This window comes from Megalops cyprinoides, chromosome 21 (assembly GCF_013368585.1).
Source record: "Megalops cyprinoides isolate fMegCyp1 chromosome 21, fMegCyp1.pri, whole genome shotgun sequence".
Lineage (NCBI taxonomy): Eukaryota > Metazoa > Chordata > Actinopteri > Elopiformes > Megalopidae > Megalops > Megalops cyprinoides.
This window is the reverse complement of record NC_050603.1, coordinates 26,711,793-26,739,650: the sequence shown is the minus strand read 5'-3', so window position 1 is coordinate 26,739,650 and position 27,858 is coordinate 26,711,793. Positions and strand designations below refer to the sequence as shown.

Below are 27,858 nucleotides of genomic sequence, written 5' to 3'. Positions count from 1 at the left end.
GGGAAACCCGATGCTCTGTCTCGCCAGTTCGCGCCAGCAGACGAGATCTAGGAACCCAGCACCATTTTGCCTGCCCGATGTGTGGTCGCAGCGGCGCAATGGGACATCGAGACCATCGTCCACGCCGCTCTCCGGACCGAACCGGGTCCTGGCTCCTGTCCCCCTAATCGCCTCTTCGTTCCTCGTTCTGTCCGATCCCAGGTCCTGCAATGGGGACACTCGTCCAGACTCGCCTGCCATCCCGGCGCCCGACGTACGGCGGTGTTCATCAGTCGGCGGTTCTGGTGGCCCACCATTAAAGAGGACGTCCGCAGCTTTGTTTCTGCCTGCTCGGTCTGCGCCCGGAATAAGACATCTAACCAGCCGCCTGCTGGTCTGCTGCAACCCCTGCCGGTTCCCCGACGACCCTGGTCCCACATTGCGCTGGATTTCGTCACCGGTCTGCCCCCATCTAATGGTAACACCACCATCCTCACCATCGTTGATCAGTTTTCCAAGTCCGTCCACTTCGTTCCACTCCCCAAACTCCCCTCTGCCAGAGAAACCGCCCAACTGCTTGTACACCACGTGTTCAGGCTGCACGGGCTGCCCACTGACGTGGTGTCCGACCGGGGCCCCCAGTTCACCTCTCACTTCTGGAGGGCTTTTTGCAGGCTGCTGGGCGCCACGGTCAGTTTGTCGTCCGGGTTCCACCCCCAGTCCAACGGCCAAGCCGAGCGGGCGAACCAGCAACTGGAGACTGTGCTGCGGTGTCTCACCTCCCAAGAGCCGTCAGCATGGAGCCAGCAACTGCCATGGGTAGAATACGCCATCAACTCCCTGCCCTCGTCGTCGTCGGGACTGTCTCCCTTTCAGTGCTGTCTAGGTTACCAGCCCCCCCTGTTCCCAAACCAGGAGGAGGAGGTCGGCGTCCCCTCAGCGGCTGCGTTCATCCGGCGATGTCACCGCACCTGGAGGCGTGCGCGGCTCGCCCTGCTGCGAGCCTCAGCCCAGACTAAGTGCTTCGCCGACCGCCGCCGGTCCAAAGCCCCCCGCTATCGCCTGGGTCAGCGGGTGTGGCTCTCCACTAGGGATCTTCCCCTTAGGACAGACTCCCGCAAGCTCACTCCTCGCTTCATCGCGCCGTTCCCTATTGCCAAAGTGATCGGTCCCGCGGCGGTCCGCCTTAAGCTACCGCTCTCTCTCCGCCGCATACATCCCACCTTCCACGTCTCCAGGATCAAGCCCGTCGTCCGTAGCCCCCTCTGCCCGGCTCCGCGGGCTCCTCCACCTCCTCGCCTGATCGACGGGACAAAGGCATACACTGTGCGCCGCCTGCTTAAGGTTAGGCGACGGGGGCGCGGACTCCAGTACCTGGTTGATTGGGAGGGCTACGGCCCCGAGGAGAGGTGTTGGGTCCCTGCCAGGGACATCCTGGATCCTGCCCTCATCAGGGACTTCCACCGCCGGCATCCTGGCGCACCCGCTAGGACGCCTGGGGGCGTCCGTAGAGGGGGGGGTACTGTCAGTGCTCCGCCTCCTTAGCTGTCGTGCTTTTGTTTTCCTTGTGTTTTTCCTGCCCCGCTCCCCGCCCGGTCTCCGCCCGCCTGATTGCCTGCACACCTGCTTTCCATCCCCTCGTCAGCCTTGCCCTATATGTTCCCTGCTTTTCCCTGTCCTGTTGCTAGTTCGTCAGTGTTTTTCTCCTGTTTCGTCCCCGGCGTTTGCTTTATGCTTCTGTCTGCCTGTTTCCCGTTTTTCGACCCAGCTTGTACCCTGACCTCGTTTTTGCCTGCCTCCTTGCCTCGTTCGCCTGATTGCCTGCCTGTCCGGTTCCCCGACCTTGCCTGCTCCGATTTCCCGATCCTCGCTCTGTCCACGGACTGTCTCCCGGTTTTCGACCCTGCTTGTTTTCGGATTAGCGATCTGCCTGACGATTCCGTTAAAGACGCTTGGAACCCGAAGCTCCCATGGTCCGCGCCTGAGTCCCTGCCTGAGCCCCGACAACATGTTCCTGTTCCTTGAGGCGTTTAGTGGCACGGGCCTTGTATGGCTGGCCTGTGCCACAGGATGGGCAAGTTTTTGCCCCAATATTAAATTTCACATTGCAGGAGCTGCAGGTCTGTTGAGTGGACATTTTTCCGTAACAGGGCATATTCACAAAAAGTATTACATAGAATACCTAGTCATGTAATGACTACATAACATACTTTACTCTTATGAATATTAAGTCTTTATTTGACTACATAGAACAAGATCTTGAAAGAGGTGGAAGGAAAGGTTTGAACATTTTCAATGTAGGCTATATGAAGTTAATAAACGATTGATAAGGGTACCATATATAGGTATTTCTGAATATTTCTGTTTCTGTTATTTAGCCTACCCTCATTGATAAAAACGGACAAAATAATAGAAACAGCTCTTATGGCGCTTTTCCACCGCATGCTGCCGGCTCAACTCCACTCAACTAGTATAACGCAATACAAATCAACAGCACCACAGATTACATCCAACAAAATGAATTGAATAAACGCCTCTCTAAACAGATTCAACAAAAACTGAACATTATAACTTTCATGAACGTAGGATCTATTGTAGAACTGTTGTATTAGACTGCATTAGTTTTAGCTATATATCACTGCTATGCTGATGACATCCAACTCTTTTTCTCTTTCCCTCTCTCTACTTCCCAGGTCAACGAAAGAATCTCTGCATGCCTGGCTGACATCTCCAAATGGATGACATCCCACCATCTGAAGCTGAACCTCAGTAAAACGGAACTGCTCTTCATCCCAGCCGGCCCTTCCCCCCTACATGACCTCTCCATCACCGTCGATGGCACCACAATACCATCCTCTCAGTCAGCAAAGAGCTTGGGCGTCATCCTCGACAGTAACTTGGACTTCAAGGAGTACATGGGCCTGCCGATTCCTCCTCCACAACATCAGGAGGATTCGTCCGTTCCTGACAACATACGCGACGCAGCTCCTTATCCAGGCCACAGTTCTCCCTCGACTGGACTACTGCAATGCTCTCCGCGCAGGCCTCCCAGCCTGCACCACCCAGCCTCTCCAGCTCTTCCAGAATGCAGCTGCCCGACTGATCTTCAACCTCCCCAAATTCTCCCATGTCACTCCCCTGCTGAAATCCCTCCACTGGCTTCCTGTCGCTGCCAGGATCAGATTCAAGACCCTGACCCTCGCCTTCTCTGCAATCAACAGGACAGCCCCTGCCTACCTCCAAGAACTCATCCAGCCCTACACACCAGCCCAACCCCTGCGCTCAGCAGCAACTGCACGCCTCGCTCCTTGCATGGTCAAGGCAGGAGGTGCACGTTCTGCCAGACATCGGCGTTTCACCTACATCGCTCCCCAGTGGTGGAACGAACTCCCTGTCTCACTACGGACAGCTTCTTCACCCCACTCCTTCAGACGGGGCCTGAAGACGCACCTCTTCAGACTCTACCTGAACTGACCCAGCACACAATTGCTCCCCCCCCCCCCCCCCCCCCACATCAGTGCTGTCGTAAATTGCCGTGCTTTCTAAATTGTGCTTTTTTAAATTGTTTCTTGTTGCCGCTTTTACCCTGACGCTCATTGCGCCGTTTGAAGTTGTTGAAGTCCGCCGTTTGAAAGTGTATCGTATTAGTTGCCCTATAGGCTGTAATTGTACAAATCTAATAGTACTGTGTCCTCAAACAGACCTTGCTCTCAGCTGAGAACTGTCTCATTGTGGAACTGTACACATCCTGTCCCCATATTGTCGCTATACTTACTGTATGCACTTTTGTAAGTCGCTTTGGATAAAAGCGTCTGCTAAATAAATAAATGTAAATGTAAATGTAGCTAAGTGTGCCTCATACACTGGCAACTGAGCGCTTGCTTCATTGACTGAACCCATTCTACTGCATTAATCTGCGGATTAAATTCAATTACAAACGCCTGTCTGAGAGACATCAGTTTTTGGGTAGCTATCGCTAACAATGTTCCAATGCCAAATTACACTACTACAACAGCGTTATATAAGGATCCATGTAAATTAGCTAAATTATACGTGATGTACCTTGAATTGCCAATATGGGATACTGCCACAGTATTTAATTTTAAGTCGACTTTCTTAGTATGCTGTGCTGACTTGCTAGCTAGCTAAATTAATATAGCAGCAAGATAGCACAGGTTAATGTTAATGCTATGGGTAGTGAGTCTTGTCTTTCTGGAGCTGAAAAAAAAACAGATAAACCACAAAAAAATGAAGGATGGTAGAGGCTAGTCATATTAATCTTGTCAGTGTTGCTAATTTGCGGTTTGTTAATATCATAACACCAGCTAAACTCCTGCTTACTATCATTATAAACGGCTAACCATCTCACCCTAATGTTTCCCAGGGTTACTTGTGTAGTCCTGCCTATAAGCAGAGCTGTAAGCATGGATTCTCCGGCTTACTCCGTTACTCTGTACCTGATCGGTACTTTTTGTTTCAACAGGGTGTGTTGTCGGTAAAATGTTGGTTGTAAAATGACACGCCATCTTCTCGCAATGTAAGTCTATGGGGACTAAACGGCATTAAATAACACGCGAAAAGCTTAAAATGCGTACACATGACGTGAAATGTCCTTAAAAGTGGCGTGCTATTTATACGCCATCCCATGATATCACGTTGGCTTTGGGACTCGAACAGAGGGCCTAATGGTTTCGATCGACACCTAGCTGCTAAGTTTCTCACCCTGGGAACATGCTAGCTGTGTGCTGCTAAGCTTTTCTCTGCTTCCGGAGGGACTTGAGGTCTTTTTTAAACATCGAGGCTCCGTCAGCAGAGACGGCGATGGGAAATAAAACAAGACAGTCGGCTATCACCTAGTTTCTACTTTGGGACTCAAACAGAGGGCGTAATGGTTTTGACCGACACCTAACTAAGTTTCTTACCCTGGGAGTATAGGAGCTGTGTGCTGCTAAGCTTCTCTCTGCTTCCAGAGGGGCGTGAGGTCATTTTTAAATACCGCAGCTCCATAAGCAGTGACGGCGATGTTTCTGTTTATACACTTACACAAGGACACCTGACAGCGAATAAAGTTTTCTCTAACTTTATTGTGTCTCTGCTCATTCAAAATGAATACCGTGGCTCCGTCAACAGAGACGGCGATGGGAAATAAAAAGTAGCCAGTGATCGCCTAGTTTCTACTTTGGCACTCAAACAGAGGGCCTAATGGTTTCGACCATCACCTAGCTAGGTTTCTCACCCTGGGAGCATGCTAGTTGTTTGTTGCTTAGCCTTTCTCTGCTTCTGGAGGGGCGTGAGGTCATTTTTAAACATCAAGCCTCTGTCAGCAGAGACGGGGATGGAAAATGAAATGAAGCCGGCTATCGCCAAGCCCGTGATTTGGGACTTGAACAGAGGGCCTAATGGTTTCGATCGACACCTAGCTAAGTTTCTCACCCTAGGAGCATGGTAGCTGTGTGCTGCTAAGCTTTTGTTTGTTACTGTAGTGGCATGAGGTCACTTTTAAACATCGAGGCTCCGTCAGCAGAGACGGCGATGGGAAATAAAAAGTAGCCAGCGATCGCCTAGTTCCTACTTTGGGACTCGAACAGACGGCGTAATTTTTCTGTTTTTATACTTACACAAGGATACCTGACAGCTAATGAAGTTTTCTTCAACTTTATTGTGTCTCTGTGCATTCAAAATAAATATTACGGCTCCGTCAGCAGAGACAGCGATGGTAACGACAAGCTCCTGCTTTGGGACTCAAACAGAGGGCCGACTGGTTCCAATCGACACCTAGCTACGTTTCTCACCCTGGGAGCATGCTAGCTGTGTGCTGCCAACCTTCTCTCTGCTTCTGGAGGGGAGTGAGACCATTTTTAAATCCCACTGCTCCGTAAGCAGTGACAACGAGGGAAAATAATCGCTGGCTGTCTCGTTTCTCCCAAGATATTGGAAGCCATCAGAGGAGACTGACAACAAAATTAACTCCAAAGTGCATTTTCATTTCATGAAGAGTCTCAAAGTAAAAAATAGCATATTGTGACATTGACATTGGAGTGAATGAAGCTCAAACACTACCCCCTACAGATTCAGAACCCAAAACACAAAATGGAGCCCAAACATGGAAAATGTACTTCCCATATTTCATCTAGATGCTCAATACCATGTTCTGCAAGTTAATTAAAGAAAAGAAGAACAGACACTACTTATACTCACAAGATCTGGAAGCTTCAGAAAAGGAAACCAATGACATCAGCAGTGCCATCCTTCATTTATGCAGCTCTTCTGAAGAGGGTACACCTCAACAAATCTTTCAGCAGCTTGGTTGATGTTTTTTCATCTCCTGGGCATGTGTTGCTGGTAGCTTAAGTTATCTTCCTCAACATCTGCTTCGAGCTCTGACACAATGTACGGTAAATCAAAACAAGAAATATAAAACATGGCTTAATGAAAAAAGAGTAGCTTCACAGCATTCCAGAAAAAAACAAAACATATACCCATAAAAATGGAATGTTAGGACAAATTGGCAAATCTAGATCATATGTTGTTGATGACAAAAGCATGAGGGCTTTTCTGGCACAGCTTTCCTTGTCCAAAGGATTATTTGTCTTCCCAACATATAAATAAAATTGAGCAATCATCATCATCAATTTTATGATAAGGAAACAAGGAGACACACTGATTAGAGATCCAGGAAGTGTTGATGATTGATGGGTTTACATTTCTTACGAAAGCATCTTGTACAGCAAGTACAGTAAACATTATAGGATCTCATTATGGGATGTTGAACTCAAAATGTGTGTGTTTGTGAGTGACAGGGCATATGTGCATGTGTGTATATTGGGGTAAATCTACTGACCTGTAGCCGAGGGTAAGGTACCATTACTCCTCCTGGGTGTTTGCAAAGGAGGATATACAATTAGTCTGTCATAGTGTAGGTAGGCAATGTAACTGTGCTCACATGTATTACCTACCTACTCTATGACAGACTAATTGTGTTGAAAAAAATTAACTGCAGATTTGCAATAACAGTGTTTTGTGTCACTTTGGTGATTAGATGTTTCTCTCAAAGGTTTAACATTAAAAAAACAATATATTTCAGGCCACTAATGAGTTTACCTCAATTGCATTACTCGCTGTACAATCTTGACTTTCATCTTCAGAGGATGCTACCTTATCATCAGAGTCTAGATCATCTTCATTATCATTCTCTTTTAGTTGGTTGCCAATGGGAGCTGGTATACAGGTACTCTGTATATGTGACTCTAAAAGGCAGGGATGCTCCTGTACGTCTTCTTGTACGAAAATTTGGTTGGTGGTGATGAAACAATTGTAGCCAAAAACTTAAGTACATCACAAAAAGAGCACTAGTATAACTCCCACATATACCATTCTTCACATGGTATTGTTGGCCAACTACCTCTAAAAGTTTCCTAAGCATCTATTGAGTTAACATCCTTTAGCTACTTCCTCATGTCCTCCTTGGACCAGGTTTCATCCATTTCTGGAGAACCATAAAAATCATCCTGTAAGCCACTATGTTTCAACATGTATGTTTCCCAACATAAACAGTCTGAAAAAGCACACGTTACACAGCCTATCACGTTCAAGCGATCTAGTGTGGAACGACAGCCAGCTAGCTGACTAACCTTATTTACTTGACAGCTTTGGCCACTTAGTTGTGCATAGTAGTTAAATATCGTCTGAAACAAATGTGTTATCCTCCTCGTTTGATTACTATTGGCTTAATGTCACAGGCCAGTTAATTGTGCAAGCTAGCTAGCTATCCTACAAAAAGTATCTATTAGAGCCTGACCAATAAATCAGCAAGCCGATATTATCGGCCGATATGAGCTAATTGCAGATAAATCAGTATCGGCGTTTATAAGGCCTATAAATGACAGTTAAAAAAGAAACGGAGAGATGGAAGATGGATCCTTCAACCATGTTATAAGTGTTGTCATTACGTAGTTTGTCCACACTGCAACTCCACAGTTGGCAACACATGTGTTTGGAACACCACAAATCACAACAATCAGCTGACCCAAGCAGAATCGAGCAGAGTAGCCCACGACGGAGATCATCTGTGTTCATGGTAAATTGACAACTGTCACATTAAATACATTACTTAAATAATAATAAATATCCCCCATCACTTCTCCTCTTAGCCTAAATAAGCCTGACAACGTTCATGTAAACATCAAAATTACGTTTAACGTTAAGGTAGTTGAGTGGTGTAGGCTAAGCTGTTGACAATCTTGTAGGTTTATTTATGAAACAGTGTGGCACTTCTAGCGAATAAACAAACAAAGGTCCTATCATTTCTCCCTCGTCACTTCTAAAAATTCTGTAGCAACATCGCTTACAGCAGCTTATAACGCTGTCCGTTGCTAAATTAGGTTACCCACAAAGCTAGCTAATGGTTAAACTATAGCGTTTAACTTATTCTGCCTAAATGAAGCAATGGTAAATATATCTGCGACTCATATGTCTGTAGTTACAGTCGGTGCACTTGAAATTATTAACCGTTTCGCGCGTACGGTCACACCAGTGTAATTAGCCGTTTAGTGTGTATGCTAAAACTGGTACGATTAGAACACTAGATTGGAGAAATTCTAACTACTTTTAGCTTTGAGGAAACAGCGATTTAACTCTAAAAATATAGCAAATGCTAACTGAAAACTATGAGATGCTTAATAACGCTAATGAAAACATAACAAAACATGTAACCTAATATGTGCGCTACATAGCATAAAAAATAAGTTACGTGTGAAAGGGTTAAACCAGAGGGGACACGTAAACAAACGTGAGCTGAACAAGTATCTAACAAGGCTTGGTAGCCAAAGTTATCTAGCTTCTCTTTCAAATGTGTATTGTGAAATCCCAAAGTCGCAGGTTCTCGTTGCAGACAGTCATGTAGATGCATTCAATAGCAGCGTTTACTCTAGGTCACTGCAGTTTAAGATGGCATGATATTTTTTAAACTTTTTAGTATTTTTATACATTTGACTCTTATTTATCAAAACTTTAATATTTTGTTGTACTTTTGTTCAAAGTACTATTTATGACAATAAAAAAGTCTATTTTTAAACTGCATCATGTCATGTTATCTTGGTAAGGACTCTTAAATAACTACACATAACAAAGGTTAGAGAAAATCTTTGTTTATGTTATGTGTTTCTGAAAAAAAAAGAGAAAAAGAATATTGGCTGATATATCATCGGATTTTTAAATCCTCAAATATCGAAATCGGTATCGGTCTTAAAAATCCTATATCGGCCGGGCTCTAAACTCTATGACTATGATTAATGTTAACTAACCTTAGCTAGCTAACTTTCAATTCCGTCAAGAGGTATGAACAACAGTAGTTCTTCATCGAGAAAATGTGTGACACACAGGACTGCATTTTTCACCCACTTTACACTCAGTGAAGATCTTTGGAAAATGGCCAGCTGTGTTGTCATTGTCTTGGTAATTATGGAACTGCGTGCATCTGTGAGAGCAATTAAACCATACACCCTGGTGAAACAGCCAATTTAATTATCCAACTTTTGAAAAAAGAGATCACAGAAGAAGTTTGGAATTTTGCAGTCTTCTGTACTGATGAAGCATCTCTGTAAGTTGTGGTATGCCTGTTTAGCCTAAAATATGTAAGGTTTGGTAGAAGTAATCAGCAAAAAAGAGGTTCTTTGCACTGCTATGCTTGATACATTATTGTCACTTGACAATAGAACATTGACATTCTTATTCTTTAAAGTCTAAAAAAATATATTCAAAGCAAGTAAAAAATCAATTAAAAAAATAAACATCACATACAACCATGGAACCTATTTTTAAGGAATGGTTCCTTGAAAGCACCCTGTAGCAAAGGGCAAGAGCAGTCACCCCACCCGGCCTCGCACTGGGGTCTACAGGGTACCAAGCATGCAACTTTGACCGCGATGCCAAAGAGCCAGGCTCATTGGTGTGGCAGTTAGAGCGCATACTCAACCGTAGTGACAGCACTGCGTCACACTGCCCTCCCCTTTCAGGAAGCGCGCCCATGCACTTCGCACACCAAGGCGTCCCTCATGCATGCCCCACCGTACTTCTCCCATCCCAGGGTGCCCCACTCACTGGTGCTTCACCCATCTGTGGGGTCCCTCACACCATGCTTCACCCATCTCTGGGGTCCCTCACACACTGAGGTCAACCGAACATGGGGGTCCCTTGTGGACCAATTTAGGTTGTGGCTACTGTACTGTGCCATTTTTGCAAGCCAGTCACAAAAATTGTTATTGTGTTGTTGCTGAATGTGTGCTGGACATTAGATAACGCATTTGATTGGTATGACATTATCATAGTGAACATGTTATTATTTTTAAAATTGCTTATCCTATCAAAGCGCATGGTAGGTTTGCGGACAAATGAAATGTTTTTTCAAGAATGATAAGGCAGACATTCTCTCACATATTATATGTCAATCTGACTTTTGATCTTAAAACGAATTCATATTGATGTTAAAATCAAAAAATATATTTTTAAAAATATAATGGAATTTAATGTTATCTGATTTCATGAAAATCAGATTTACACTACTGTCCCATTTAACCAGACAGTAGTAGATAAAATGGGACAGGTGGATGTTCTGTGGATCTGAATGTGCAACCTAAGTGTAGTCTGCAGCGCAATAAGCAAGAGAAAGAAATTATAGGAAAATGACAGGCATATCGTATTACCACGGTTCACGTATGCCTATTGAACCGTAGGGGGCGTACCGAACAGTTCGACAAAATACCATGTACCGTTGCATCCCTAGTATGCGTAGGCCTGCAGTGGTATATAGAAATTTCCTTACCGCGGTATTCGAAGAATGCCACCTTGCGGTTTGCAACCAAACCCCCCCTGTGTTTAATTATTCATTCATTTGACGTTACTTGTGCCTTAATATGCAATATAGTGGTACTATTGCTACCACTATAGGCCTAAAAGCATTGAAAAAAGAACCAGCAAAGTCAGGACAAACTGCCTACAATAATTTTTGTGTTATTGTAAATAGGCTAATTCAGGCTTGAATTTTATTAAAAAAAAAAAAAAAAAAAACTAGGCCAACCCCTATTTTGACTAATGAACTGTTACACCAAATAGCTAACCATCGCAGACTTGTTTGTGCCTCGTGCGCAATAACCAGCAAGGGATTTAATTTACCAAAATTGGGGACACTAGTCTATTTTAAAATGGGTTATATAAATTACTTACAGTTTTTAATTCTTTAAACTCTTTATGCTCAGCAGCTGCTGGCAATTTCAAATGTAGCCATGTGACAGAAGCAGAATAATATCTGTATTAAACAACAAATACGCCTAACCTCATACAATCATTTGGTGCGCAAACATCGTTTCTACTGTTTTATCGCTTTCAAAAGACAAAAATCCATCGATTGAGTTCTTGGCTACCGCCTAGGCTAATTGTACTAGTTTATTCCTGGCGTGCATTGCAAACACCATAGGCCTATAAAATGCTAAATATTTGGTTGATTAACTAAACTAAAGAAGTAGTTATTACACACATTTAAAAGCTTACATGAGTTTTGTTACGGATTATAATTAATAAACATGGGTATAGACAGGGGTTATCATACATTGAATGTTTTCTTCCATAACATTATTTGTTGACAGTCACTGATGGTGTCATCTGCCTTTTTGAGCCTCCTGCCACAATAGAACTCCTTGCAGTTGTAAGTACTCAATACTCAAGAGATTTTGTCAAATATAGTACTTTACTGTATACTGAAACAGAATGCTCTTCTTCATCACAGGATGATGATGATGATGATGATGAAGTCACATGACAGTTACCATTTAAACTGATGGTAATCAAATTACAGTTACATTTTAAAAATATTTAGATTACTGAAAGGATTGCATTGGATTTTTTTCATTTAATTTCTTTTTTTCATTTAATATTTATTCACCTGGAAAATCTATCCAATGATAGGCAACTCCGGCAACTCCGGGGTGTATCTCCCATATCCCCCTCAGTAAAAAAAAAGAAAGAAAAAATCGTGCAGCCTGCCTGACTCAAAAGACAGTAGAATGGAGAGAAAAGACAGAAAGTAATCGTGCAATGTGTTTATGTCATGGAAATACCAGGACCCTTTTACTTTCAAATTTCAAATAAGGTCGAAACCTAACAGTACAATGCAAGCTGTGTTTGCCAGCAACCAAACTGCTATCCGCTTCAAAAGAATCGACCTCTAACCTGAAGAAGCATCTTGAAGTAAGTTCTCTTTCTCATTATTTAAGATAATATTGATCGCTAGCTAGCTATCTTACATAGTTTGGCTGCACTGGATAAGCTATTCAGCTAGCTAGTAGGCTTGTAGGTATCGTATTAAAGCTAACTAGCTAACAAGTAGATACAGTGACAAAACAAGTGAAATTTCACATGTTCAAAACTGCGATTACTCCAACAGTTTTACACTAAGCATATATAGGGTTGCCACCTTTGATTTGTAAAAAACGGGAGACTTGGACCAATATTTTGTTTTTTTTTGGGGGGGGGGGGGGGGGGGGGGATTATATATGTATTATATATGTTAATATATGTTAACAGTTGTAGGACTCCCTATTGCCTCTCTTACCTATATTTGTCCTGACGCAGCTGCACTCACTCTGGACTCCTTTGTCTGCTGCTGTCCCTTTCTACATTAAATAGACTTTTTACTTTAAGTAAAAATATACTGTGTAATTATAATCTACTATAAAATCTAATCATATGTCCAAAGGTATATTCCCTTTGGAAATGAAAACATGATTAGATGTATTATAATAGATTATAAACAACTATTTAACTTAATGAATTTGGGCAACCTAACACTGACATTTCTCACCTCTTTTTCGCACTTTATTGCCACAATCCGTAGATAAGTGGCTGTGGCCGTGAAGCACTCCGTGGTATACACTGCTAAGCTCCGCTATTGCTATCCTGTCTTCCTCTGGTGAATCTTTTTTGTCATAAATGTTAAGATAACTAGATTTTTTGCGTTTGCTTAATACAAAACTCTGGTGCTTCTTTGTTATTGCATGATTTCCAACGCTGTTTTTCCTTCATATTTAACTGAAATTTTGGCTGGACACAAAACACAGGTGGCGGAGAACGGGTCTCCTTGGGTGGGCCTTACCCATTCAGACCAGTCTGAGTTGTAGCCTACGTTGTAAATCGTTTTTTCTTTGACCCTGGTGGCTCGTCCGATTTTGTTTTGTCAGTTGCTAGGCAATAAGGTAAGCGTTCGTTTTTACGCTACCAATCAAATAAAAGTATAGACGTGGCCAATCGTCGCTGTGTTTTACCGGTTTACCCGTTTACGGGCACATGATTTGATATATAAACATAGCCAGGAAGAAAACAGAATAGTAGTAGAAGGAAACCAAATGATGTTTTATTTGAAACTATGAAATTCAAAATTAGAAGTACATTTTCGCAAAAAACCCGGGACAATTCGTAGGGCTGTCAACGTTAACGCTCGTTCACGATAAATCTGGAAACTTTAACGCGTTAATGTTTTAACGCAAATGAATCATATTATCAAGTTTGACCACAACCCTTCCGTAATTCCAGCGTGGATATTTACCTGGATGAATTACTGAAAGACGTGGCAAACGCAGATGTCGTTTTAACCCTTTCGCGCGTACGGTGACACCAGTGTGTTAGCCGTTTTAGCGCATATGCTAAAACTGGTGCGATTACAACACTAGATTGGAGAAATTCTAGTTAATTTTGGCTTTGAGGAAACAGCGATTTAACTCTAAAAATATAGCAAATGCTAACTGAAATCTATAAGAAACAGCCTAATAACGCAAATGAAAACATAACGAACCATATAAGGTAACACGCACGCTACATGCCATAACAAATAAGTTACATGCGAAAGGGTTAAAACGAAATTTGCCGTTCAGCACATCTGCGTTTGCCACGCCTTTCAGTAGGCTAATTCAGCCAGGTAAATATCCGCGCTGGAATTACGGAAGGAAGCTGCGGTCAAACTTGATAATATCATTAATTTGCGTTAAAACATTAACACGTTAAAGTTTCCAGATGAGCCTAATGGCTAACGAGCGTTAACGTTGACAGCTCCAATACATACACAAAAGTTCATCAACCGTCTCTGCTGTGTTGCGTTCTTCGCGCGCTTTTATGATGTCACGCTACTTACCTAGCTGACGCAGCAATCGCCATCCAGCATACGCCCCGCCTATTAAGTAGAGTACGGTTGGCAGTGAAGACACAAGCCGTACCGGGGTTTACCGTACCAAACCGTTACGTAACGAACCGAACTGTACTGTACTGCATGGTGGAAACGCACCGTTGAAGACTCGAAACGCCCCCACTGTGTACTGAATGACCTGATATACTGTTGACCAGAGGTGGAAAATCCCGGCTTCAGAAAGTAAAAGTCCTGCCACGTATTTGTTCCACCCATGTACTAGGTGGAACAAATACGAGATGTAGCTTGGGCTACATCCCCTTTTGACTGTGACGATGCAAAAGGAATCAGAGCGCTTCCGTGACATTATTATAAGAATTAAAAATATTATTAAATATTATTTTGCTCATCTATCTGGAACATTATTTTCTATTTACATTTTTAGCAGTAGCATATTGTGGTGGAAAATTTTTGACTAAGTGTATACCCCATATGTAAATTCTAAGCATTGCCAGTATATGTTAGTTTTTGATTTTAACCGCTTTATTTTAACTATGCACAGATAATTTAATATGTCAGCCTTAATAAACAATATGTATCCTATTATACTTTGTATACAAGTGAGGAGAAACTAAAAGAAGAGATGGGAGGGGTAAGCAGCTGTAAGATACCTGTATGCTAAGTAAGGCTTGTTATTTGGGCCTGGCTAGGCGCTGCTCAGAAGATGAACCTTGAGTGTAAGATAAAAGAGTTGGACTCTGCAAAGGGGGGCTTTTTATATACTAGATATGTGCGGGCTTGGAGATAATAGTGCATAGCCAAGGCGGGATAATTATTTTTATAATTAAACAGGTGTGAGCTTGGCAACAATCATGTCCAAGAAAGCCCAAATATGGAATGAGAATGATGCCAGAATGAAAAATAATGGTGTACAGAAAATGTGTTATGAAACTGAAGGAGGGAGTCTGAGTCTAAGCTCCAAGAGGAGCTAAGGGAAGAAGCATAAAAGAAAGATGCATTTGGGTTTTTTTTTCAGATAGCCTGGGGTTATGTTAGTTCATAAAAACACATATACAGGGTTACTTTAGGTAAGAAAAACAAAGAGTTGCTATTAGTAAGGATGACCCTGGTAAATTGGCCAGATGCTAAAGTTTAAAAATTTGTAACAGGAGTGGCCTGGAGAATAATGGGGAAATTCAGGTTGTCTTGAAGGCTAAAAATAAAGAGATATGAACAGGGGCGGAGCTATAGGCGGGGCAGGCGGGGCAGTTGCCCCTGGGCCCGGGCCCCTCCTGAGTTGCGGGGGGCCCTTCATGGCCCCAATGTGGGCCCCCTTTAATGCACATTCCAGGCTGCGTCCTTACGATCAGTGCTCTTTCTTCTCCCACTGACAAATCAATAAGCCAAGCCAGCTCAACTAGGTGCCGGTCCCAAGCCCGGATTAATGGGGAGGGTTGGCATTAGGAATTATAGCCTAAACTATAATGAGAATAGATGATTAACTGTTTAATATTGGCCTATGGTTTTGCACTCCACTCTTGTCACTGGCATAGGCGGGGTTGGGGCCGGGGGGCCCTTGACCAATTTCTGCCCCAGGGCCCTTTGTAAAGTTGTTCCGCCACTGGATATGAAGTGCGGTTTGGAGAATAATAGGGAACTTCAGGCTGCTTGAAAAAATAAAAGGTGTACAGAAAGCATGAAAATAATGGTGTATTGAAAAAGCATGCTAGAAAACAGGAGAAGAACATGTGACACTACAGGAGGGGTGTGAATTTAAGTTCAAAAACAGGAGGAGCTAAGGTAAAAACATAAAAGTAAATGTATTTTGGGGTTTTTCAGACTGCTTGGGGAATTGACTGACAGACAGACTGCTCCATGGACCAACCCGGTTTACTGTATGTGATTTGTGCACATATACAATAAACCTATTGCATCAGACTCTTAAGGTTATTTTCTGTACTTATTTCCTGTGATTATTTTCAGCAGATTCTTTACAGTTATATTTGCTCTTTATTGGGCACTGGAATTTACTTCCTGAAATTATTACAGAAAGGTATATATAAATTACGTAACTTGGTGAACAAGTGTGGAGGGAGCCCCCGGTCTGACAGGCCCAGACTGGAAGGGGTTTTTTCCTGCCACAATATTTTAGGTGCGCACAGTGTATCGCAGTTCTTGTTTATCACAACTGCAATTTTCCGTAGGCTACGATTTATTTAATGTTGACATCACATTTCTTTTTAACGTGAATAAAGTCCTTATTAATAAATAGCCTACTGACAAGTCAACATAGTAGGCTACAAAACAAAACAGAAATGTGATGCATAACCCTATGAATCACATTTGTCGCGTACTGTGCCTACATTAACAACAAATAAAAATACGACATCACTGACTAGTAAAACGAAGTTTTTCGCTTCGGATATGAGCGTGGCTCTTTTTTCCTCAGTGCGTTTTTTTTTAGTTTTGGCAACTGGCATGTACTTAGGCTATGATAGGCCTACGCATTAGAATGTGGGGTTCTATTAGGCTAGGTTCACACTACACGATTTTAGGCCTGATTTTCCACTCGCCGACAGTTTTTGGAGATCGCCGACAAAAGCCCCAGATCAGAGGCAAATCGGCATTTGCTCGGGGCTCGCAAATCGGCTCTCGATCGCTATGTGTGAATTGTTCAAAGACGCCATCTGAGGGACTCCCCGATGTCTCGCAGACGCCCAACAGATACCTAGCAGGCTAGCTAAATATCTAGACCTGTCGGGGAGTCCAAATCCTGTAGTGTGAAAAGTGTAGTGACTGGCAGTGAGTGCGGCGACGAGCTGCAGCCAATGAGAGCGCAAGACACGGGGTGAAGTTAAACCCGCGGGAGGAGTTGTACAACATCAACAAGCATGGCGACAACAGAAGTTCCGCGATTTGCTTGGATCCAAGAAATGGAAGAAAATTTGGTTGAACTTTGGCAGGAGCACCAATGCCTTTTTGATGTTTTCAAAAAATAATAAATTCCTGCAGTACTGTGAATATGAATTCATGACTTAAGACTGTGACTCTTAGGCTACATTACAATTTAATGACATAAGCAATATCAATAATAGCAGTACCTCGTCAATAAACAAATATTGTGAGATGAGATTTAGGCCATATTGCTTACAGAGCATAATATCTTTGTCTACAGTAGCCATTTTAGGAAGAGTAAAATCCCTGTCTCGCACATGGTATTGTGTCATTCCCCGTGTCACCACTCGCGTGTGTTTTCATGACAAAACGTAGTTTGGAGACCAGACAGACTCGCTGGAGATTCCTCCTGGTGAAAAATCTTGTAATGTGTGACCCCCTGTCGCTGATCAGTCATGTAGTGTGCAAACCACAACGACTTCAAAATTCCCGATTACAAGACAGCAAGTTGTGTAGTGTGAACAGTAGCTACAGCGATCTGTAGTGTGAACCTGGCCTTTCCTTCCTAAAGACGAAGACAGAGCGCAACGCGTCATCGGCGGGAAAACCACGCCCCTCGTGGGGGAAAATATTCAGAGAAGTTGAAAGGGAGTGAATAGGAAATTGCGGAACACCGTGTCTTGAAACAGCTTTAACATAAAATGTCAAGACCAGCCTATTTCAATACCCTTCTGCCTGAAGGACGGGCCAGATATATAGATAAACTAAGTCTGACTGGACTCCCTCAATGTCCCTTTTCTATCCCAAACTCAGTGTTATATGCATATGTTAATATGATTGTATGTTGTGTGTATGTATTTTTTTTTTTTTTTTTTTTTGTTAAAATATAAATTGCAGTTACAGTTGAGGCATAAAGAAAAAGAGTGTGAAAATGATGGCTGGCGACCAGTGGTGTAGCTTACTGGTCATCGGGCATACCGGGACAAACCCGCCCCCCTCTGTGTGCCTATCATCTGGTGGTTCAGTTGGGAGGACTGAGAAATGAACGTTTATTTCAATAACAAGATACCATAATTTCATGAATGCTTTCACTGTTAAGGCATGTGGCACCGCACTTTTCAATGACACACGTTGTTCGTAATCCTTTGACACTGACAAAGTCACGTCACGATTAGTTCAGAGCTTACTAACTTGGAGCAAGCTACCGTAGGTAGAGGGCTAGCTAACTAACTAGCTAAACTAATATATCTGGAGAATTGGAATCAATAATATAGGCTACAATTTTTTAACAACAAATTGTCATATAAAGAATTAATTAACTTTTTGAGCTACCTGATACAAAATGTCTGCTGCAAACACAGACAGCTTTTTGGCATGGTTGCGATTTTAGTTTTAAGACAAGAAAGAGAACCGTGCAAAGCAAGTCAATGGAAAGTGCAGCATTGTTTTCCCCCACGGTGTGGGCGTGGCTTAACTGCGCTCTGTCTCAAAACTTCGCAGCTGTATGATTGTTTGAATAGCATGGTTCAGTTTCACGTAATGAATATTACGATTTAATTATTATTAATTTCATTGACATTTGGTTTCACACGTGCTGTTTTGCCACAGAGCATGCTAATAATGGACATGATGTTTGGAACAATGTACAGTAACTTTTAAAATGCAATAAAACTATTTACAGATTCGTATATGCCGCCCGACCGGATATGGAAATGAACGAACCAGTGAGTCAAACATTCAAATCATTTTATTGTACTGAACGAAAGGAACTGAATCACTAAGAAGAATCGTTTTGAACATCACTATTAGCCACACTCTAGCTAGCAAGGCCGGAGAGCGGGAATGAGAAAGCTCCGTGGTTTCATGGGACGTGTAGTTTTTAGCCCATGGTTGTACTAGCATATAAATTACGTAAAATTTAGCTCGAAACAATTAAAATCAACAATATAAGTGGCAAGTTGGGATCGCAATATATAATCCGGAAATCGATGGTAAGCCATAAATCACTAGAAGTACTTTAAAAGTGCGTTTTAAAAAATGTCTATGACTAACATGAATAGGGAATTTCACTTCCGACACCAGCGTGACGTAACCACCTCGGTACTCTCTATTAGTGACGGACCGTGACGTCAGCCCAGCCCAACCAAGATGGCCGACAGTATCCAATTACACACGGTGCGGAAGCACTCGAAAAAAAGTACTTATTACAGCGCTGCCAGGTATGGAATAGTTACAGTTTTCTTGATAATTCTGTATGACCTTTGAGAAATAAGAATGAGGGAATTTTGTTTAAATTGATGTATGGAAAGGAGTGTGCTTACGAAGCTAGCAGGCTAACTAACCACCTGACTAAACCTGGAAGACACCCCAGCAAAAGGTTACCTAGCTACAGTGCTGTACCGTGCGTAGGCGTTAGCTGGCTGTAGCTGGTACCCGATTCTTAATTCATTTGTGGGGAAGCTAGTTAGTTAGAACGTTAGTTATCTGATAATAGACTCGGGTTTTTATTTGTTATTTGGTTAAAATATGAAGTCACGTGGTAGTTTGCTAGTTAGCTAGGTCATCTAAATGAGCGGAGATTTCATACGCATCCCAGTATAACTAAGCAAGATAGTCGGCTAATCCTGTGAAATGGTTGGAAGTTTTCCCATGAAAAAAGTAACTAGTCGGACTAGATAAGTTATGGAAGATATATTTAAAATTAACTAACGTTGCTTGCCACTACTGGCACTACTGGGATTCGTGGAAGGGTTGTCCTTGTATGTAGGGGGATGTTTGATCCCTAACAGACTGACTAATGTTAGCAAGCTTGCGAGCGCAGGATGGAGGCACCAAGACAGCAAGAAGCAAAAAAGTCAAATAAATGTAATGAAATAATATCAAGGAGCAATCTTGGGGAAACCTAAAACTCTCAAGTCTTATATGGCTAATTTATGACAACCGCATAAGTCACATTTCCATGGACAAACTTGACTGTATGCTTGGCGTTCAGCTGCAACTTGTTCAGCTTCAACAAGGCAGCGTTCTAGATTCTGATTTAGAGGTCTTCACGGGTCTAAAAGTTCTACCTGGGGTCTACCTGACCCCCTCCCATCCCCCAGAAAAAAAGACCTGACCCAAATGAACCCCACCTAACACAGTTCCATCCGTAGATGGACCCAGACACAATTAATCTGCCTATAATAGCCTATTGTGCAGTGAGCACACGCTTTTCCACTGCAAAATTGAGGGCCAAAAAATTTCGTCTGTATGTAGTATGAGTATGAGCAATTTAACAATATTGTTCTGATAAAACAAGAGGAATTGAGACATGGTTCTCCTAGCCACAAAAGCTACAAAATTATTGTCATGTTGGCCCTGTTCACACCTGGTATTAACAAGAGATCCGATCACAAGTGGACAGCTCTAAATACATGTGTTCACACATGCGTCTCAAGTGACCACTTGTAATTGGAACACGTACATCATTTCCGTTTGCAAATGTAAGTTTATGCATCATTTAAAGGTCTGCTTGAACGAATCTTGTTATGACTGTCACTATGAAATAATGCGTGTTGTATCTATAAATGAAAACCTAGTTGACTAGCAAGATAGATTACATTTATCACTGAAATTAAATACACTTAACTCAGCTGCAGCTGATCTTCTGTTTATTGTTGGAAAAAGCATAAATGCTAAATTAGAACATTTTGAACTTCACCGTATTTGTCTGGCACCTTGCCAGTGTGGTTGAATTAAATAGGCTAAGCAAGATATTATGTTTCCAAAGTTTCTTATGTTATTCACTGCAATGACAATGTTACATAATGCTGTTTAATATCAAAGGGTGTTTGCTGGTTTGCTAGTGTTGTAAATACATTTATGAATTACTTTTCTAAAACCAAAGTGTGCTTGTTATGGAAGAAGGGACATTCTAAAACGCTTAACGTGAAAGGGCTTAACGTGGCTTAATGTTCAAAAACAGCGATCAGTGATCACCAATTTTCTCTCGGCCATCTCTTGTCATAAACACTTGCACCTGTCAAAAATTAAAAACCGAATTCCTATGAGTATGGACGCTTTCTTGATAGTAGATAGTGTTTATGACCTTTGAGATGTCAGACAAATTTGGTGATCATTGATCGCTGTTTTGGGACATTAAGCCACATTAAGGTTTTTTCTTATAAGTGGCGTCAATGGAGAGGAAAATGTAGTGAGATAACGACCATACTCCTAGGATTTCGGTTTTGATTTTTTGACAGGAGGAAGTGTTTCTGACAAGAGATGTCCGAGAGAAATTTGGTGATCACTGATCGCTGTTTTGGAACATTAAGCATGATATTCATGATATTGTAAATCTTGACTCCCAGAATAGTCTAACATTTATTTGTAGAACTACAACACTTCACGTATTATTCATAATACCATTTTTCATGTAATATATTGCATTACACCTTTGGGGCTTGGAAGTATTTGAGGTAGCTTGCGAACTCTAGTTGTTGTTGCCTGTTATCGCACTTTAAAACCCTTTCGCATGCAACATATTTTTCGTGCTATGTAGTGCACGATTCGTTATGTTTTCATTAGCTTTATTTAGCTTCTCATAGTTTTCAGTTAGCATTTGCTATATTTTTTAACGTTAAATTGCTGTTACCTCAAAGCTAAAATTAGCTAGAATTTTTCCAATCTCGTGTTCTAATCTCACCGGTTTTATTTTACGCGCTAAACAGCTAATCATACCGGTGTGAATGCCGTTGGCGCACGAATGAGTATGTACTTCCGTGGCCCAGGACGCATTTGCATTCACACTGCTAAAAGAATGTGGCCATATGCGGCCCCGACCACCTTCGAATGTGGCCTGAAAGATCGGATCTCAATGCATCCTAAATGCATCTTTGGTGTGTTCACACCTGTACTTAGCACTGTCCACTTCTGATCGGATCACCCAAGACGCATGCTAATACCAGGTGTGAACAGGGCCATTGATAAATGTGAAGTATCTGTTGTAGCTGAAACAAAATATAAATAGCGTTGCTGTATACAAGCAAATGTTTTCCACACTTTCAGTGTTCTTGGTGGCTTTTGTTTGAACTATTTCTCATTTGTCAATGTCTTGTTTGTGTACTTCTGTGATTGGCTGATTGGTAATGACCAGCTAGTGTAACCGGCTCAATTTGTACTCTGCGATGTGTTTTAAAGACGGAGACCCACGACGACGTAGCTGTATTTGTATTTATTGCCAGTCATCTGCATAAGAGTGCATGTAAAAGAAAAGAAGATGATTCACGGCGTGAAATGAATGTTTCCACCTCAATCATCAGAGCGTACCGTAAAAAGGGGGGCGCCGTATAGCGCAGCTAGGGAGCAGCGCAGATGGCTAACACATACACCCACGTGGACCAGATACATAATAGTGATACATATAGCCTAGTGATTAAACAAAACAATGTGATCGCCATATCTTTACACTTTCCAAAACAAAATATACAGAAACACAATGTTTGTAAAAGAAAAGAAAATCAATGCATACCTGGATAAGTGCATGTGAAAGAAAAGATGATTCACGACGTGGAATGAACATTTCCACCTGTCAATAAACCATCGCAACAAATCACTCTCAATAGCCCCAACGACACAACCATCAAAAACTCGATTCGGCAGTAAGTTTTTTTTTTTTTTTTTTTAATTCATTTTTTTTTAATAATGGAACATCCATGTTACCAAACTCATGTTTGACTTTGACAAGCCAGGAAAATTTTAGCAAGCTAGCTGATTGACAGCCTGCAGCTTGCAGTAGCTTGTCAATCATTTAGCATGTCATGTCAGTATACGGTCGAATGTATTAAAAATAATAAGTAAAAAGCGAAATTTGCACTCAATTTGCACTAAAAACATACAGAACCTATGTGAGACAGGGGATTATACATGTTGATTGTGGATGGGTATTATCAACTTTTATAAAGAAGTTGTACATGGAGCACATGTCACATGACCTCGATCGTCAGAGCATACAGTAAAAGGGGAGAAATATGGATGCGTAGGAGACTTAACCCTTTGTTAGCCACACCCCTTTTTTAAGTGACCTCCCATGAATCGCTAAAATCCCAAAATGCCTCAACACAGGAAGAACACCGAAACAATTAAGCAAAATAAAAGCAGATAGGCGACCACAGAGAAATGATCCCAGCAACATGGATATGAAACACTTGTGAAATAATAATGTCAATATTAATCCTGCTACACTAGCACAACACACAGCAGCACATACACACAGCAGCTAGTGGTACAGAGATGGTGAGAGAGAGTAGGCTGTGGGAGTGAGTGACTTCACTTGGACTGTGTCCCAAATTGCACACTAGTATACCATGTAGGCCTGTTATTTTTAGTAAGTACGCTTAACCATCCAGCATGTTCACACATAGCATGGATAGTGTAGTATAAAAGTACCTGGATGTCACATTACAGTTGCTGAAAAAATAAGGATGATTCAGCTGTACACAGTCAATAATATGTTTCGCGTTTCCTGTTCCAGAATTCATTTAACAAAAAAAGGTTTTATGGCAGATTTCCAAACGGAAAAAAGAGTGAACAATTTGTACGGTTGTTAGTAGTCAATATACACGCAGCTTTAAATCTTCAGTCTGAAGGTTGTTGCGTGATTAATACCCTAAAAGCATTATGACACCGTAAAGTAGTGTGTCTCTCCAATGTTAGAGTTCAGCCTTAACTTTATACTAGGTTCTTCTCACTGTGACCACTTCTTCACTCATGTAGGAGTGCTGAGGTGACATGAATGCAATCCTTTGATACACTTGCAGGCAACCAACAGCTTTATTTATTGAGTTGAATCAATTCCTTATTTATCCTATTTAATTAGTTGCTGTGATTGCCCCTATTGAAGGCGGATAGGACTACCTCACTATACAGTCACTAGCTACTTCACATTTGACAATTTCTGGAGTGTAACCATAATGGGGTCAGCAACCCGGTCAAGTTCTGCATTTTTCCTATATGTGAGCCTGTCAAGCAGGCAGGCAGTCTTGGATTCTGCAGGAGATCTAAACAGTAGGTACATAAAATAACTGCAGCTGGTAAAATGGCACACATACGGACAGGAAACCGCAGATGCATTGAATCCATGGATGTTAAAACTACATTTTGGAAGGGGTTGTTGTATATATTCTATTGTTTATCAGCAACATGCCAGCAGCACTCCGTAATGGCTAATGGTTTTTACAGCATGTTCAGTGCATGTTTGTCTTTGTCGAAGCTAAGGTGGAGTAAATGGAAATGTGGCAGAAATGCTCACTTATTATACATCTTTAATGGTCAAAACATTCTGTAAAGGTCTGAGTTAAGAATGAAGTCACTTTTGTATACATAAGCCCATGTTTCCATACAGTTAGCTCTACTGCTAGCTTGATAGCTAGTTTGAAAGGGCATGCTGAGGGACCAGTGTCAAACCATCAACCAACAGTTCAGGAAGCCACAACTTTATGCACTCCATTCATGCTGTTGATTGAATGTTGCTAAAGCTGCATGTCTAGTTAGGTATTTCACAAACAGCTTGGCAAGCTATCATCTGAAATATCGACAATCAAATGTGTTGGTTACATTTATTTTAGTCTAGTCATATGTTTTAGAAAGAAAAAACTAATTTACCAAAATAATGAAATTTAAATCTGTTGTTTTATTATACTCTTTGTAGAAATCTGCCTGTACTTTAGTACTATTAGAGCACAGGCTCTAACAACATGGGTATGTATAGGATAGGCTTGCTACTATGCTGGCAATTGCACTTGATATTCTAAAAGGTTTTAAGATAATCAGGATACCTCTAGGGCTCTCCTATGGCTTGGTGGTGTTCATTCTGAGTGCGGGCAGATCCTTTTCACAGCAGTCTGCAACAGTTGGACATAACTGTCCTACTGCATTCTGATGGCTGTATGTAAGCCAGGATTCCTTATAATATTGCTAAATAGGCAGTTCTTAGCCACTTGTCAAGTGGTTGTGTGTTGTCGGTGGGAGATGCGTCAATCCCATTGGACCTTGACTTTCCTAGCGTGCAGTCTAGGATTTGTAGTGTTTAAAATAGTTCTTAACCATGGGTGAATATGAGGATTGCATGCTTTACTTCTGTGTGTAGGAGGTGTGAAAAGAGGTGGGTAAAAGAGCAAACTGGTATGTCTAGCTGAAATAGCTGTGAATGATCCATGTAGCTTTGGTAGCTACCTTGCAAAACATGCTGCTCACTCAGTTGTGAGGTGCTTGTGCTTAAATTGTGTTTGTTCTTAACATATCGATGGAACTGCTCAGTGTAGTGTGCTTGCAGTGTACTGTGTTGTGTGTTTGTAGAGTGCTACATTGTGTGTTTGCTGTGGGCTGTGTTGTGTGTAGTGTGCTGTGTTGTAGGTTTGTAATGTGCGGTGTTGTGTTTGTACAGGGCTGTGCTGTGCAGTTGCTCTGTTGGTGGTGGATTGTAACTGCTTCATGATTCAACAGGTACCAGGCAGAGGACGAAGCCTCCCACCTGGACGAAATGCCGCTGATGATGTCAGAAGAGGGCTTTCAAAATGACGAGAGCGACTATCACACCCTTCCTAGGGCTCGGATCAACCAGAGGCAACGGGGTCTGGGCTGGCTCCTCTTGGGGGGCTGGAAGCTCCTATGCTGCAGGTAAAGTGCCATGGCATGCTGAAAGCTGGCCAGCTTGGCACTGCAGCAGGGTCTCAGGACAGACAGGCATCTTGGAGCAGACAACCTTCAGGAGAAGATGGGATGAGAGTAGACAGCTGCAAACAGCCGCTGAAGTTTGTGAAAGCAATGAAAGATGAGGCAGCAACATGGACATAAATCCGCACCATATTTAAGCTTCAGCAGCATAACTATGAGAACAAAAGTGAAGAATGTGCATAGTCTTGAGGGAGCACTCACAAGTGACATTTCAAGGCAAATTTAACATTTCAGTAAAATCCCCAGTTTCTGTATGCCTCCCAATAGGCAAGCACATGAGTAGTTGATGGATTGAGGTGGGTCTTGTTGGGTCCTGTAACTAAGTATACCTTGACCAGTAGTGAATGGCATGCAGTTTTTTTCTGCCTTGCGTACCTCTCACAGCTACTTACATAATTCCCTCTTTCTCTACTTTGTTACATGAGAAGAAACTCACCCTGTTAACATTAACAAAGTAGCAGAAGTAAAATTTTTAACCAGGTGATTGAGCAGCTTTGACATCTACTGTTGCTTTGCAGGAGTTATTGACATTCAGGTCGATTGACTTAGAGAAAGTTACAGGTGTAAGGAGAGTCTGGTTAGTTTTGTGGCTAGCTCCTTATTATAATTGAGCTAGCTCAGCTGTTAATTTTAAACTGTTAATGTTACCAGCTAGCTAATTAGTGTATCATTGTGTGTTATAGCTAGAAAATTATTTTTATATTGCAGAAGATGAATTTCAGCAAGTAAAGTTTAACTGACTTGAATTCATATACAGCCTGGGCTCGCAGGTGCTGCTCACTGAGGCACCTTTGTTCATCTGAAAAAAACCAAGTGGAACCAGTGTCATTGCCCAGTCTGACTTGACGGGTTTCCCTGATCTACCTGCTTCAAACAATTAAGTGGTTATGATGACTTCAGCTCTGCAGGTTTATATTTACAACATATAAAATCATTGGCAATATGTGTCTGAAAGAATAACTACCTTACTAGAAAATGTACCTTCCATAAGCTAACGTTAGCTACATGCCGGCTTGTTGCATACACTATGAGCATGTGATGTCATTATATGCAAATTTATGGTAACACAAAGCAATTCACAAGCAATTCAGGTGAAATTCAAATTACACTTTATGTCTAATGCATTTCTTGTATGTAATTTCATTCGATGCTGTGTATGTCAATTATAAACTCATTATGTGGTGTTTGTTTTTACCGGTTACATTATTGCTGTAATATTCATAAATAAAACTGACTTGGAAAAAGTTGTATTGACCCTTTGAGCATTTCAAACCCTGAAATACCACGCTAGCTGAGTCACATACAGCAAAACAGCTGGTTTCCTCATGTGCTAACAAGGTGTTTTTGAACATAGGTGTTTCATGCTTACATTTATTTGCCACTTTACTACTTGTACAAATCTTCATAAAACTCAATGAGCATGATTCTCCCTTTTTACTCTACAGAGTGTATTTTTTCCTCTCTACCTGTCAACAGCTAAAAAGAAATTAATTTTATAATCTTGGATTGTCTGAATGAAATGCCAAGCTACTTAGTGTGTACAAAAACAAATTATTATGAAAGAATGCCAGCTTCTCCATTGAAGCATAAATATCATCAGTGTGTGGATTGGTTGTTGAATGAAATTAGTTTCAGGTTGGATTGCTGTCAACTTTGTGCAACTTTGTTACAGTTGAGATGCTAGTTAGTTGCAGGGGGTATCTTTACATTATAACACAATAAAGGTACAACTTTTTTGCAAGTGATAAAGATTGCATTAAAGTTGCTCCATTTAATGTTAAGATCAGCCAAGTGTGGTTTTGGCATCAGTGTGCTGTACATTGCCACCGATGCACACAAACACAAAGAAGCCTTAACTCTGCTAATCCATATTTTCTATTTTTCTACCACTGCCTCCCCTCCTTTAGCTGCTGTGAGTGGTTGACACATACATGTCGCCGCAAGAAAGAGCTAAAGGGCCGAACAGTGTGGTTGGGCTGTCCAGAGAAATGCGAGGAGAAGCACCCTAGGAATATAATCAAAAATCAGAAGTACAACATCTTTACCTTCGTACCTGGGGTAAGTTCTTGCTTTGACCATTTGAAAGAACAAGCTATTCAAACTTA

The 27,858-nt window shown here is 41.9% G+C and overlaps 1 protein-coding gene across 3 annotated transcripts in view; it reads left to right on the top strand.

The window, feature by feature from the left end:
* The first annotated feature begins 19,189 nt into the window (after window positions 1-19,189).
* Window positions 19,190-27,858, top strand: part of atp9b (ATPase phospholipid transporting 9B) — a 105,525-nt gene continuing 96,856 nt past the window's right edge. For 2 of the 3 annotated variants that reach the window (XM_036516353.1, XM_036516356.1), the window contains exons 1-3: window positions 19,190-19,260; window positions 25,520-25,696; window positions 27,661-27,811. In XM_036516353.1, coding sequence (XP_036372246.1) covers window positions 19,190-19,260; window positions 25,520-25,696; window positions 27,661-27,811 — 399 coding nt within the window. The remainder of the gene's footprint in view (window positions 19,261-25,519; window positions 25,697-27,660; window positions 27,812-27,858) is intronic. The other variant, XM_036516354.1, reaches the window with a different exon arrangement.